Source organism: Octodon degus, unplaced genomic scaffold (assembly GCF_000260255.1).
Source record: "Octodon degus isolate 3935 unplaced genomic scaffold, OctDeg1.0 scaffold00249, whole genome shotgun sequence".
Classification (NCBI taxonomy): domain Eukaryota; kingdom Metazoa; phylum Chordata; class Mammalia; order Rodentia; family Octodontidae; genus Octodon; species Octodon degus.
In genome coordinates this window covers 2128564-2143416 of record NW_004524825.1, presented here as the reverse complement: position 1 = coordinate 2143416, position 14853 = coordinate 2128564, and the positions used below count along the sequence as shown (strand labels likewise).

General features: G+C 54.1%; 1 protein-coding gene across 1 annotated transcript in view; it reads left to right on the top strand.

Moving 5' to 3' along the window:
- Positions 1-10590, top strand: part of Mamld1 (mastermind like domain containing 1) — a 109797-nt gene extending 99207 nt beyond the window's left edge. The window contains exons 4-6 of the mRNA XM_023706290.1: positions 2641-2884; positions 8430-8514; positions 9926-10590. Coding sequence (XP_023562058.1) covers positions 2641-2884; positions 8430-8470 — 285 coding nt within the window. The 3' untranslated portion in view covers positions 8471-8514; positions 9926-10590. The remainder of the gene's footprint in view (positions 1-2640; positions 2885-8429; positions 8515-9925) is intronic.
- The last annotated feature ends 4263 nt before the right edge of the window (positions 10591-14853 follow it).

The following is a 14853-nucleotide window of genomic DNA, read 5'->3' as shown; positions in this document are numbered from 1 at the left end:
TAGTATCTGTGATTTTGAAAGTCAGGCCTAGGCCCAGCTGTCCCACTTACTTATTCTGTGATTCTGAGCTAGTTGCCACCCACTAAGAAGATGGCATAGCGTCATGACTCTGACTGGGAGCTTTTACAGTTGATTTGCATGTGTTTTCTGCCCTTCAATTAGGAAAATCAACTACGTATCACACACCTGCCAAGCGGAGCTCAAAGAAATATTGGTAGGAGCAGTTTCAGTTCTAGCAGTTTCCAAACATAGAGCCAACCCATCTCTGTGTTTGGAACAGACGGTTTCAGGGTGTCTTCCCTTTCTATCTATATGTTGGCTTGTGGCTGGGGATGGCATGGCTCTGTGCAGTGCCTGCTCCACTTGGGCAAGTGTTCCAGCCCACTCATGATGCTGCTGCTAGAATAGGCTGTCCATACCATCAGGGGATCTTCCGCGGCCAGTCAGTTCCACATGCCATCTGTAGATTTTTCTGCCTCATGGACTACTGAGGCACTGTAAGCGTATGCTAATGCTGAGAGAGGGTCCGGTTTTATGACCCATCACTAATATCTTCCAAGTCACATGAAGCTACCAGAGATTCCTGAGCAAAAGCTTAAAAAGCTTTCATTCTCTACAAGTAAGCCCCATTCATCGCTTGTAGAATGTGTCGTCATGGAGCGGGCGGGCGAGTCATCAGAACCCAAGTGCTATTTGCATACTGGGGTTTTTTCAACTCCAGTGTGACTGTAAACTGTGTTTAGAATCATCAAAGAGCTAGACTAGTTATGTGGGCCTAAAGAAGTGGAGTTGTGGAAAGCCACGCTGCTGCTCATGTTCCACCCACATGACCTTGCTCCAAGGACAAACACGAGTGCAATGAAATGAAGCCGCAGATGGCCAGTGAGCACGGCTCTGTACTAAGGAGCCCCGCCGAAGTGGGGGTGCTGAGCCCTTTCCGGTTGCTGCTCCTAGTATGCCAAAGGAGTCTTTTTCACAAGTACATTGGGTTTACTTGCTAGGAAGAGTTCATGTTGGTTGGTTTTGTTTGGGTTTCTTTTCTTTGCGGGGGGGGGATGGGTATATGTCATCTTCCTTAAACCTCTCCAGCCAGTTAGCTTGTCTTCTTATTCCCAACTTTAAATATTTACAATTTGTGCTTAAAAATTCATCTACAGCCTCCCTAGTAACACCTGGCCTGGACTTTCTCAGTGACACATTATGAGTCTCTGTCTCACAGCATGTTTTCCATCTGGCAAGTTAATGACTCAACACACAAACTACAAGGGGGTTCAGGAGTGAGGCAAACCTGCTCTGCATCCTGCTCTGCTACTAACTAGCAGTGTGACTTTGGGCAACTTAACTTGACCTCTGGGCCTCAGTGTCCTCATCTGTCAAATAAGGACTGAAGTAGCCCCTACCTCAGAAATAGCTGTTCATAAGAATTGAACGAGACCAAATATTTAAAAGTGTTGACTTTGTGCCTGGAGCACAGCAAATGCTCAGCAAATTCAACCATGGAAATCTTAGCATTATTGCAAATAATATATCCAGATACCTACTGGACTATCACCCATTGGAAAGATGGGGCCATGGTAGACCCTAGGTGTTTCTTCATTGACATGAATGGAATTGAATGCCCTGCTTAGCTTAGCTGCAGGAGATGAGTATTTGCTTCACCACAGTGTTTGATGGCCGCTACTGAGCACTCGTAGCTCGGGTACTGAGGGCATGAGAGTGGAGATGCTGCTTCTCGTAGAAAGAGGAAGAGCCTCTGGTCATGCAGGCTTTCCCTGGTCTCTGTGGACACCCCTGCTGCCAAGCACTTGTTCGCGTCAGGGTGTTGAGGCCAAGGCAGCCGCTCATTTGAGTTTTGAAGTGTTTGCTGACAATGGTATCGAGTATGAGGTCATTTTAATTGCCTCAGCTGAAAGAACTGGGTCATGCAGAAAGTCTATTCCATGCTGGTAGAATCCTGTCTTCTAAAGCATGATGGAAAGGGAACTCGCACCCACAGGAGTCCTGAAGCCCTGAAGCCCAGTAGGGTCAAGAGCAGCAAGGGCTGCAGCTCGGAGCCTGGCCATTGTAAGATGTGCACTTGACTATTTGGTTTTGAACTCATCATTTGGTTTTGCAGATTCCTCAGTATTTGTACACACACACACACACACACACACACACACCAATTTAGAGCTGTGTGCTCTGTGACAGGGGTGGGAATGGAGTAGGATGACAGGGAACCATTACCAGTCAAAGTCATTGCCAGTGAACCGACTACCCAGCTTAGCTTCATGCCCACTTTCAACAAGACAATGATTGCTCAAGACAGGGAGTTCTTCACATGAAATCCGTGCATGGGCATACGAGGTTCAGAAAACCCCCTCAACTCATGCATAGAAGGCAGTGGCACACAGGGAATGGGGGACGCCCTGAATGCACTTTGTGTGAAGCAAGACCATAGTTTGTAACTGCTTCTCTAGGGAGACTGTGACCCAAGACAAGCTAAGACCACAAAGCTATTTAGTTTTGCTTCCCCAAACAAGTCAGTGCATAGAACCGCAGCATCCCAATGACCCCACTAGGTGGTGAGGGCGGTGGCAAGATCAGTCAGAACCGTGTCATGGCCAAGCAGCTGATGGATTGTTCAATCGGTTGTTGTAGACTCATGTAGACAAAGCCTGCAAGCTTGGGGAAGCCAGGCCCCCCCAGGTCAGCCTCGGGCGACAGCCCCCATCCTGCCAGGCCCTGGGGAGTGAGGCCTTCCTGCCCGGCAGCTCCTTTGCTCATGAGCTGGCCAGAGTCACCTCCTCGTACAGCACCTCAGAGGCAGCGCCCTGGGGCGGCTGGGATCCGAAGGCCTGGAGGCAGGTGCCTGCTCCACTACTGCCTAACTGCGACGCCACAGGTAAGCCATTTCTTCCTGAGCCTCGCTTTCCTCATCTGTCACCTGGGGTGCAATCCCCTGCTCAGCCTGCCCGCCTGCCTCACTGGGTTATTGGGAGGAGCACAGGAGGTGACAGCCCCGAAGGCAGACCTGGATGCCAGGGAGGGACTGCTAATGCTTTCTGCCCTGCACATCCTTCCGCACCACTGCATCTCCCCACCTGCTGCCTGCCTGATGGCACCTAGTGGGTGCTCAGGACCTGCCTTTCATCTGCTGCGGGTGCCCATCCTAGACTCCTGCACCCTCCACCTGGGAAGCTGGGCCACCCCATTGGAGGCATAGTGGTCCAGTCCAGGGGTGAAGGCACATGGGTGCAAGAGGACCGTGAGCTGGGATTGGCCTCTAGATTCTAGAGCCCAGCAGGGGTGCCCTGGCGTGGCCTCACAAATCACATTAGCAGTGATGAGAACAAGATGCCGGAGACCAGCATTTGCAAAGAATTTCATTTGTATGGCAGGGTTCTCATTGTTGTCGTGGCGTATGAAACAGCAATGTGTGTGGGATGTCTGCCCTGTCTGCTAAGCAAAGTGTTGACAGGAGCATTTTCTAAGTGATAGTGATCAGAAGATGCCATCAAGCCAGAAGAGCCTCCCAGAACTCCGGCCTTTAATGGAAATTCTGCTTTGGTACATGCGGCCCCTTCCCTCATCCTGCCTGCTCTGGCCTGGAAGAACAGGCAGTGCTTTCCACTCAAGAGCTATTGATTTCTCTCAGCACTCCTCAGCTGTTTGCTCTCTGGCTGAATCCAGCAGAATCTCGTCTAGCCCCAAACTGCCAGGGAAACAGAACTAGGAGAGCAGATGTGTCCACTCAGAATGTGGCTGTTTCCAGCCTGGTCTGCCCTGCCTTGCCCTGCGCTGGCCTCAGGAACCACTGACCAGAGGACCCCAGCAAGCCTGCACAGGAGTCCTGCTTCTTACCTCATTCTCTCTCTGCCTCAGCAGGAAGGCAGCCCTGACCTCAACTAGGAGACTGGGATGCTGGCCCCTCCTGGGGGGCTCCAAGGGACAGGTCAGGCTGTCACCTGGTCACCACCGCCAGTGAGTCAAAGGGAGGCAGGGTGCAGGCACCACAGGGGAAGAAGAGGAACCTTTGTTCCCTCTGTCAGAGGATCACTCTCAGCACTTAGACCAAGCCCTGCCGGCACCGGCCAGCCCTGAAGCCACTGAGCTGGAGTCTGGACAAGGATAGTTTACACAGTCATAGGTCAAGTGGAAAGACAAGACCACAAATGCAGGGTGACAAGGGTGACCACACCTATCCCACTCATTGGCTTTTGATGGCATTTATTTTGTGAAGCCCCCAGTGACAGCTGAAGGTGACTGGCCAGGGTTTGCCTAATGTAGACAATGGGCTTCACCTGGGCCTCAGGGCCATCTCTGACTTGGGTTCTGCCACTGCCTGTCTACTCAGCATGTGTTCCCCTGCCGTGTTGTCTTAGATCACAATCTCCTTGGCCTGCTCTCTTTGTCTATTGAAGGTCCCTAAAAGTATAGGTACACAGTAATAGCCCCAAGCCAGGGACAGAGCCTAGCCCATGGGAGACCCGCAATAAGGGTGTGTCAGCTGACTGATAAGGACTGGCTTGGCTGTCCTGTAAGCCCTATCTTCCCACTGCGCACTTGGGCAAGCAGGTTCAGGGGCTTCAGAGTCATTCAGGCCTGTGTCCCTCTCGTGACACTTTGGGTAGGGGAAGGCATTGAGCCAAGCCCACGCACAAGGGCAATTGTTGAGTAGCCCATCCCAGATTGTGGCCTCAGCAATTCATAGGAAGGAAACTCACCCTCTGTTCCAGTCCCCTCCATGGGCATTCTGGAGTCAGGGACTCTGGCATTCTGTACTCCTAGAAGGAAACTAGGAAACAAAACATGCCCACCATTTGTTATCAGAAGCTCCTGCTGGTTTCTGAAGACCCTGTCAAACTGGCCTCAGGTAGGGATGGCCAGACCCTGTGGACATCATATATCCCCAGCCACATGGGTACAGGAGCCCCCAGAATGCAAATCTCAATGATGTCACAGTCCCTACACACTATGCCATCCTCCTGTCATTTCAGAGGGAGTAAGAAGGGTGAGTTGTTCCCAATTTTGGCTTTTCAAAACTCCAAAAGAAAAGGTGCTTTTCCCTGTGGAATAATAAGCAACCAGTGCCAGTGCTCATTAGCCTTTGGGACAGAATGCTGAGCGCCTTCTGCTGCGTGGCAGGCTGGCTCTGTGCGGGGAAACTCAAAGGGCTCTGTCTGCTGGGAGAGCAGGTGGGAGTTCCCTGATAGGCGAGAGTTTGCCTGTCTCTCCGGTCCCCCCCTTCTGCCTTTTCCCTCTCCCTCCTCCTGCTACTCTTTCTCTCCGTGCTCCCTGCCTCCCTCTGTCCCTTGACATGCCAAGCCAGAATGCCCTCCTCTAGGGAACCATGGGGTGAGTAACTTCAGTCTGAATTGGGCTGAAACCCAGGAGCATTCTGTGGGCATGTGTCCAATTCCTGCTGATCACCTGCCTTCTGGCTTCGCCCAGCTGGAGAGCCCCTTTGTCTGATTAAGTGGTTGAATTGGTAATGAGATTATTTTCTCTGCAGCAGGGAGAGGGAAGCATGTAGGTGACTGTGCTAGGATGGGGACAAGAGCATGACCACTTGGTGGCTAATTGGGGGCAGATGCAGCACCTGGCCTGGTCTCTGTGGAGCCGGCAGGAGGCAGCAGGGTCTGGGCCAGGCCTTTTTCCCCTTTCCTGCTTGGTGCACAAGGGGAAGCAAGAGTGTTGCTGTGAGCCTCCAGCAATGGCAGCCCAGGACCTGTCTGTGACTTTGGCCCCTGGGCCCAGAGGGGCTGGGAAAGGGTGGGACAAAGGAGGAACCAGACCTTAGACTTTCTGCCAGCCCCAACCCTAGGTTCACCAGGGCGGCCACCCTGAAAGAAGTACCCTTAGACCCTCACAAGACCCACAGGGCAGTACTGCCTGGCAGGGCTGTGGGCACCATGTCAGTTGCAGTGCCAGTCATTGTTGACCTCCTGTGGTGCTTATAAAGCCACTAACTGGGGCCATGTCTCACAAGAGGCAGAAATTGAGTATCCTGACACTAAGCAGCGATTTTCAGCCACTATTCCGTCCTGGTCACTGAAACCATTTGGCATTTCCTGTTTGCTCCATTTTCCAACGATTCTAATTGTCAGTGTCAAAAGGCAACAACTGTTTTCTTGGGGCTTATCTTTGGAGCACATTGATTCAGAACAAAGGATGGGCGCTCAGTCTGCAAAACAAAGGAAGTGGCCTCTGAGGGAATGCCCAGGACAACAGGACCAGGGTGGGAGTGAGCAAAGAGCCTGTGGAGGACCCCTCTTCCTGGGGCTCCCCATGGCCAGGCTCAGGGGTCTACGGAGCTGGCCACCATCACCAAGGGCTGGCCAGGGCACTATTCGGACTTGGCAGTCTCTGTAATGATGTCGGCTCCGGCCAGGTTCCCCACACCTCAGGACGCTCTGGAATCTGTGTCTCTATGGGTGCAGATCCTGTAGCATCCCATTTGTCCCCACTGCTCCAGACCGGGTGCAAGCTCTCCTTCATCCGGCAGGCAATCCCTGGGCTCCACTCTCTGAGTCCTGCCCAAGCGGGCTGTTCGTTTTGTTTTCCACTGGCCCTGGGCGGACTTTTTCTGCACATCCTGCCCTTTGCACCTCCCTGCCTTCTCTTTGCTCACACCCTCTGGCCTCCATCTCCCCACCTCTCGGCCCCGCCCCCATCTATGGTGCTGCTTGCTGAAGCCACTGGGCAGCCGGCCCGGCTGGGACTAAGCACTGTGTGCACCTAGGTGGCCCCCATGGAGCCAATTCCAGAGGTGGCGCACTGGAGAGGGTGAAGCCCTGGGGATGCTGTCCTAGCATTCCATCTGCTTCCTGGCTGTATCACTTTGGACCAGTCATTTAACCTCTCTGAGCTTCAGTGCCACACGCCTCGGAGTTGGGACTGTGGATCTATTCCAGTGGCCTCAGGCTGGTAGAAGGGTCAAGGGGAAGGCTGACATGAAGCGATCACACACCCCCAAGCCTGGATAAGTCATGTGACCACCATGCTCCTCCCTGTCCCCATGCAGCATCTCCAGCTGACAGGAAATAAGAGGTGTGAAGTGCTCAGGACGATGAGCCCTGGTACCTCCTCTCCAATCCCCCCCCAGCTTCCGGGTACTCTGGCCAGAAGAGAGGAGCCCCAGGGGTGAGCTGAGAAACAGCCCCTGCACCTATACTGCAGCGCAGCCAGCAGCAAGCCCCCAGTCTGCGAGCAGCAGCAAGAGCTGGGACAGGAAGGAGCCCAAGGGCGGGACACAGAAGCAGAACAAGTCTGGTGTAGTCTTCCCGGTTCCCTGTTTGTCCTCTCTGCCTTGGCAGGAACTGAGCCAGGAACCGCTGCCAGGCCTGAGGGCCAGGCACACTCCCAAGCGCCGGCCCTCCACCCGGCCCTGCTGCGCCAGCCCTGAGGGGGCAGAGAAGCCGCCTGCCTGCACCCCAGGCAGCCCCTATTGTAGGGTCAAGTCCTCTGGAGTGGGGGGCAGAAAGAGGGCTGAGGGCATGTGCTCCCTGACAGCTGCCTTGGCAGTTGGCACACTCACAGGCAGGCTTGTCCAGAAGGGCAGAGAGATAGCAGCAGGTAGACAGAAAGGCAGAGCCCAGCTACCAGTCAGAGCTAAGACCCAGTCACTACCAGCTGCAGGCCTGGGAATAAGCCCTGCCTTCTCTCGCCTTGGGGTCCCGATTCTCCCCTTGGCCCCAGGGGCCCACCCAGCCAACTTCCAGCCAGAGACAGGAAGCCCCTCCCATCTGTCCGCCCCAACCAGTCAGGAGAAGGATGGGAAGTTGGCAGTGATAGCTGGCTACTCTGGGTGTCGGGCAGTGTTTCCAGACTGTGTGATCATGCAGCCGTCCACGCTAGGACCACCCAGAGCAAGTTGTGGTCACTTGTCCAGGACAGCGCCGACTGGAAGCCCAGAATCCCCCGCCCCCCGAGCTCGGCTCACCCAGCCGTTTCATAGCCTCCTCTGAACGCAGCCAGTTTGTCTGGGCCTCCCTGAGACTGGCATGCCCAGATTCCTGTTGGCACTGTGGGCCCAGTCTGGCCAAGGCAGAGTAGCACAGGACTGTCATCTCCCTCCTACATACTCTGCTTCTATTAATGCAGCCTAATGTTACATCTGTTCTTTCGGTGACCACATCTCACTGCCGACCATTCCGAGCAGAGGGACATCCAAATCGCCTCCGTCTTTCTGTGTGCTCCTGCTATTAAGCTCTGTCCCATCCTATGCTGCAGCAGTTGGTTTTTTTAACCCAGGTGCAGAGCCCTACTTTTCTTTCTCCCTGTGGAATTTTGCTCGGGAGGGTGGAGCATGCATGCAAGTGTGTGTTGGTGTGTTCACTCATGCTTTTGCTACACTAAAGCCGAGTCCCAGGTCCCCACACAGTGATCCCAAGGCTAGTATTTCTTGGTAACTGAAATCTAATGTGTGTTTTTCATCTTCTGTTTAGCAAGAGAAACAGAAATCAGGTCTTATGGCAATGATCCCTAAACAGCGAAGTGCGTATGTGGCCCAGCAGATGAGTCAATTTCAAGGTAAGCAGTTAAGGTTGGTATTCCATCTCATGGGGGTGAGGGGGGGACGCATGCTGGCATGTGGGTAGCATTCCTTTCTGAATGGCTGCGTCTTGGAAGTACTAAGCAGAGGCGAGGCCCGAAAGGTTGAGTCTGTCCCACTGGACAGAGTTCACCCACCCACCTCTAAAAGCAGGATTCCAACTGGAGGCCTGGACTTAATGCTTCCAAAATCCTCTAATTCAAGAGACTTATTAAGCTGAGCCAGATTCCTTCAAGCCAATAGGACAGGGACAGGGCCCTGGGGTGTACATCAGATGGACCTGGGGCTGCCACAGCCTGGAGTTCCAATCCTGCCTTTCCTATGCAGTCACCCACTTGCAGTGAGTGTCAGAGCCATGTGTCAGGCATGGGGATATGACAGGGTGAGGGATGCTCCACCTCAGAGCTCCCAGGGACCTCATCTTAATAAGCAGCTGTGAATGCAGTGTGTATTGATTGGCCAGGAAAACAGCAGTTAGCAAAAAAGCCAGAGTGATCCCCACTTCATGGAGCTTACAGACTACTGAGGGAAGACTGAGATAAGCACTCTTTACAAGCCACCGGGGTGAAATTGTGGCCGAGCAAGGACACCCATGGAGCGCTCCACCCTTGTCCGCTTGCCCTCACAAGGGTTCCAGCACAATGCCACCTGCATACCATTGATCCTCCATTCTCGTGCAAACCCCTGTCCCTTTGGGCCCCGGGAGAACAGTGGCTTTGTGCCCCGTGTCCAGGCTGGAGCAGTGGGCCAGACAAGCTGGGGCTGCAGGCAAAGAGCAGTTCACTACAACAAGCACGGCAGCCCCACCACCACGTTCAGAGGCAGGCTAGACTGTAAAGCACAGAGAAGAAATGCACACCGCCCCTGCTCCTCCTCACCACACTTACCGAAGCCAGCCATGTCTCTCTGGTCTGAGTGGCTGAGCCATCTTCCATAGCCCAGCCCCTCTTCTCTTATCCCTTCTCTCCTTTCCTTCCTCTTTTATTTCCTTCCTTCTCTTTCTCCCTTTTTCCTTCCTTTCTGCCAAAAACTATTCAGTGTGGGTCCTACATACAGGACTGGTTATAAGGGCAGGCACATCCCAGCCTCACGTGGCCTCCAGTGTACCCAAGAAGACAGACAAACCCCCTGGCCTCCAGCCCAGCATGGCCTGCTGTGGGAAGGGTGCTAAGCACAGACCTGAGAGGGCTGAGAGGGCTTTCCAGTAGAACTGCAGCGCAGGTGAGTTGAAGGGAGATGGAGGCAGGGGTGCTGAAGATGGAGCCAAGGGACACAGGTGACAAGAGGTCGATGCTAAGAGGTTGATGCTTGACCCACAGCTCCTGTCTCGTGGCAACAACCCAAGCCAAGGTTGCATTTGAAACTAATCCCACCTCTCTCTTCCTGTAGCCGTCCAAGAACAAGTCACCTCCAAGTGTAGCCAGACCACGGCAAACCCCTCCTCCAGCCAGCACATGATGCCGCCCAGACCTGGGCTCCTCCCGAACCATCTGAACCGAGGAACAATCCCACCCACCCGGCGCCAGAGCTGCGAGGGCATGGGTGTGATCTCGCCAACTCCGCGGAAGCAGCCAGGAGCATGCAGCCCTGGCTCCCAGCTCCCCACGTCCTCCCGCCCCAGCCAAAACCCCCCAGGCAGTCTTGATTTTGTCTGCCAGCATCCACAGAGTGCCAAGGCCGCCCCCCAAGGAGTGCCCCTGCCCAGGTTCTGTCCCAGCCCACTGGGCAGCCAGCCCCTCAGTCCCCACTGCCTCAGACAGCCCAGTGTGCCAAAAATGCCCACTGCATTCAACAATGCCACATGGGTGGTAGCAGCGGCGGCGGCAGCTGTGACCACAGCAGTTTCAAGGGAACCATCCCCAAGCCAAGCAGATAACAGCATTCAGCAGCATTTCGATAACAATTCTGTCTTTGCCAAGGCACCCATGAAAGTGCCCCTGGTGGCCCCAGCTTTTCCATCTCAGCTGGCAGTTGCACCCCCTGGGCACGTGACCCCGGGAAACAGGTCTGGCCAGAAGGGGAGCAGCGCTACCCTGGCCCATCCCAGCTTTAGCCCGTTGCGAGGCCCTGTGCCTGTGCTCAGCACTGAGTCCCTGCAGCAGGGCCCGGCCAGCTTGCCTCCCACAAGTCCCATGCATGGCATTGAACCACCAAGCTATGTGGCTGTCATGGCTGCCACCACCACCACCTCGGCCATGTCTGCCAGCCAAACCCTGGGTCCCTTCAACAGAACAGGAACCCCCTCTGAGCTGTCACCCAGTAACTTCTTGCCTCAGCAGCCACTAAATGATCTGATTTCACCACCTGACTACAGTGAGGTGGATTTCATTGAGGCACTCTTAAAAGGCTCCAGTGAGGACCCGGATGAAGACTGGGTATGTGACTTGAGGCTGATTGATGACATTCTGGAGCAGCACGCTGCTGCCCAGAGTGCTGGCCAGCTGCCCCAGGGGGCCAGGGGGCTTTAAATCAGAGCCAGTACAGGGACCATAGAGTGCTGCGTGCTGATGATGCTCTAAGGGGGCCTGAAACAACAGCAAATGCCCACAGCCCTAGCCAGCCACACTTGGTCCGCATTGCCATCTGAGTGGTGTCACCCCTGCCCATCCCCCTCCAGGCCTGCGACGAGATGGATGGAAAGCTGGTGATTTTTCAAGCTACTTGTACATATTTGAAAATTTTGTAAATGGTTTTCCTAAACATTAATGACAGAGGTATTTATACTTGGTTTTGTGACTTTGTAAATAAAGTGACGGCTTTTGTTTCAGTAGAGTTGTGTTTATTCTGCTTTGTTTTATGTTTATTCTACTTTGTTGCAAATACACAGGTTGTGCTGTCCACCCCAGTGATACCTTGTAAAGCCAGGTGGCCTAGTCTCGCTGTGGTTTTGATGCTATCTGTGGTTTTGATGCCCTGAGAGATGTGGCTGTGACCAAGGAGTGTTGTGCAAACTGACACACACCAAATGGAAAAGCACTTGGTCACTGATGCCCACTCTCGCTCCAAGTGCTACCGCTTGGTGTGACTCTTAAGCTCTTTTGCAAACCTGTGCAGTCTCCGCGAGCGAGCTCTTTCCCAATGAGCACTTGCAGCTGTAAAGACTTCTTGCTCGTGCCCCCACCCCCGAGACACTGCCACGAGGCTGAGGACATGTGTTAGATTCGGGAGAGGTGTAGAGAAAGCGGAGAGTGGGGCAGCTCGTGAGCTGTCCTCTCCCTTTGTCACTCAGACAGAGAAGAGAAGCCCACGGCAGGGGGAAGGCGAGCTGCGCTGCTTTCAACTCTCGCTAGTCTTGATGTGAGGCTCTGTGGTTGGGGTGAAGTCTATAAACATTAACAGTTGCTTCGGAGTTTGTCTTTGATGGTTTCTATCTGCAATTATTGTCATGTATATTTAAGTGTCTGTTACAGAAAGCCCACGCCCACTGTCCTGTAAACTTTGCTCAGTGTCCAGACTTTGTGTAATCACATTTTAATTGCCACCTCGTATTTTGCCTCGACATTTGAAATCTGGCGTCTGTTTCAAGCCAGTGCGTTTTTTCTTTGTTCTGTTAATAAACAGCCAGGAAAAAAGTGCCTCTATGTTTTCATCTTTCCAGGGAGCGCTCAACACCTACAAAGCCACGCCGCTATGCATGGTGGTCTCTCTGCTTCCTCCCAAGGCTGCATGAGGTGTTGGCCAACCGCGTGCCGCAGCCACCAGGGAAAGGGGGACGACAAGCTAGGTGGAATGTGCCACAGTAACTGACCACCAGAGCACAAAAGCGTGTCATTTTGGAGCCCAGCCGTCAGTTTACAGAGGGAATGGGCAGCCACTAAGGTAATTCCCCAGTAGGGTGGGGACAGCAGGACTTGCTCAGACTCAGCACCACCATGTTCTTGCCCTCCACAAAGATCATATCCACCCATCTTTGGCCAGACCCTGCCACCTTTGAGCAAGGACGGAATGGAACTTGTTACTTGGTCAACTTTCTTTCTCCTACACTTCAGGCCTCCGCTGTGAATATCCATTCTTTCCATGGAAGACAAAGGGTAGTTTGAGGGGGGCAACAGCTACCTGCACTTCACAGGGACAGCCACAGATCCTGGACAGGCGCCAGGCAGCCGAGTATCAGGCAAAGTGAGGAAAGAAGGGTCTTCTCATCTCGGTCCTGCCTCCAGCCCAAAACCTTGGCTGAACCCAGCCCTGCTCATTCCCCTTGGTGGGGCCAGGAGAACCCAGGGTGCAGGAGTACGGGCAAGGTCAAAGCCAGCTTGCCCTCAGGTATAGGACACCAGAGGAAAGAGGCAGTACACAGATTTGCCCCACTCCATCCTGAGGAGCCCTACCCACTGAAGAGCCAGCTCCTTCAAACCCTGGCCTGCTGGTACCTAATCCTGGAAGTCCAGGAGGCCCAGAAAACACTGTCTTCCCTTCCCTTTCCTCACCCTGTGTGGACAGAGTGAGTGGCCCAGCTCCAGCCCAGACTGCTACAGAAGCAACAGAGACCCCTGTGTCTTGCTCTTGGGCCACCTCTGTCTATCAGCAGGAGAAAGTGTCTTCCAAGGAACCTCATTCACTTAGGCTTCCTACCAAGGAACCCTAATAACAAGGCTAGCACCTGTGCTTCTATCAGGTGGCCACAACCTGGCCAATAAGTAGTAGGCATTTATAGATAGACTCACATGTCCCCAAGGTAGGTAGGAAGTTATCTGGGCCCCACATATAGCTGTGCTGGCACGGTGTGACTGAAGCTACAGCTGTGACTACATGTGACGAACATAGGTCTGTTGTGTCCAAGTAGAGCCTTAAATCTTCCCCAAGGAGGCCCGCCCAGCACTCTCAATGGCCAGGATGCAGCACAAAGATCCCCAAGGTGCACACAGCCTTCCCACTCCATTGGCCCCCGGCTCATGGGACCAGACGTCATGTTAAAGCCTTGACTCTCAGGCTCGCAGTTGCACAGCCCCTCCATTTCATGCTAAGCACTGGGCCATTGCCTGTCCCGCCGGTGGCCATCAACCAGCTTCCATTCCCTATCAGTGCTGACCCTCTGCCTCAAGTGCCCCTCCATGGCAGGCCCCAGACAGGCCTCAGCTTCCCCTCAGGGCCACACTGGAGCTCTGGGGCCCAGGTGCAGCAGCGCTCTTGCTCAAGGGGCCCAGGGGCAGCAGGAGTTGGGCACTAGGGGGCCCACTGGCCCTTACCCTGCTCCGTGCGTGGCCATCTATACAGTGCCTGTTACGCTGAACCTGCCAGGCGAGGAACTGGGACCTACATCCTGTCAGAGACCCTGCGCAGCCCTTCTGGGGCTTCCTCAGCCTGAGAGCCTCACAGGTCACAAATCTGCCATCTTCAGAGACAGAAACCAAAAGGGGGAGCCCAGCCTGCTGAGTTGCTTCTTCCTTCCACTCCCAGGAAGGGACTCAGAATGGTGTCCGCCACGTTGCCCCTGACTGGCCCCACTCCTTCCCCCAGCACTGCTTGCTCTCCTGCCTCCGTGGTGCCTGTCCTCCCACCAGGTGGTGGCTGTCCCTGCTGTCCATTCCTGAAGACGCACACTGTCCCCATTCTGCCCTTGCTGCTGCCCCCTCTCCTGTACCACCTCTCCTGTGCTGGATCCTCCCAGGCCCACCCATCCAATGCCAGCCTCAGCTCTCTGCTGTCCTTTTCAAGGAGTAGCTCTGTCCTGCATATCTTTTCCCATCGCTGCCAGCCCAAAGCGATCTGCTCCAGCCTCAGCTCCTCCTTCCCAGATGTTCTGGTCAAAACATCACCTTCATTCTGGCTCTAGACCCAATTGGAGTGTGTCCCCACTCAGCAGGTTCGCCCCTTCGCCAGGGGCTCACAACGCCCTGGCGTGCTTCTTCCCCTCTGGCCTGCAACCTAGACCACATTTTCTCCTACCTCTCTCCAAAGACACTTTGCTTCTGCCATTTTTGCCTATCACTTGGCTAGAGCTTTATTCTTATTTGGCTTCTTCTCCTTGCCAGGAAAATGGGTTCAGGAGCCTATATCCCAGCATCTCTGCATCCCTTCATCCTAGACTCCTGGTCTCCCAGCCTCCTAGATCCCAGCATTCTTACCATCCCAGCTTCCCATATCTTAGCACTCCAGAATTCTTACATCCCCAGTATCCCAGAATCCTTAAGCATCCCCAGAATCCCAGCTTCACCACATTGTTGCATCCCTGTATCCCAGCACCAGCGCATCTCCAGCATCCAATTATCTCAGCACCACAGCATCACCACATCCCTACATCCTAGCATCCCAGTATCCCAGCATCCCAGCATCCCAGCATCCCAGCATCACAGCATCACAGCATCACAGCATCCCAG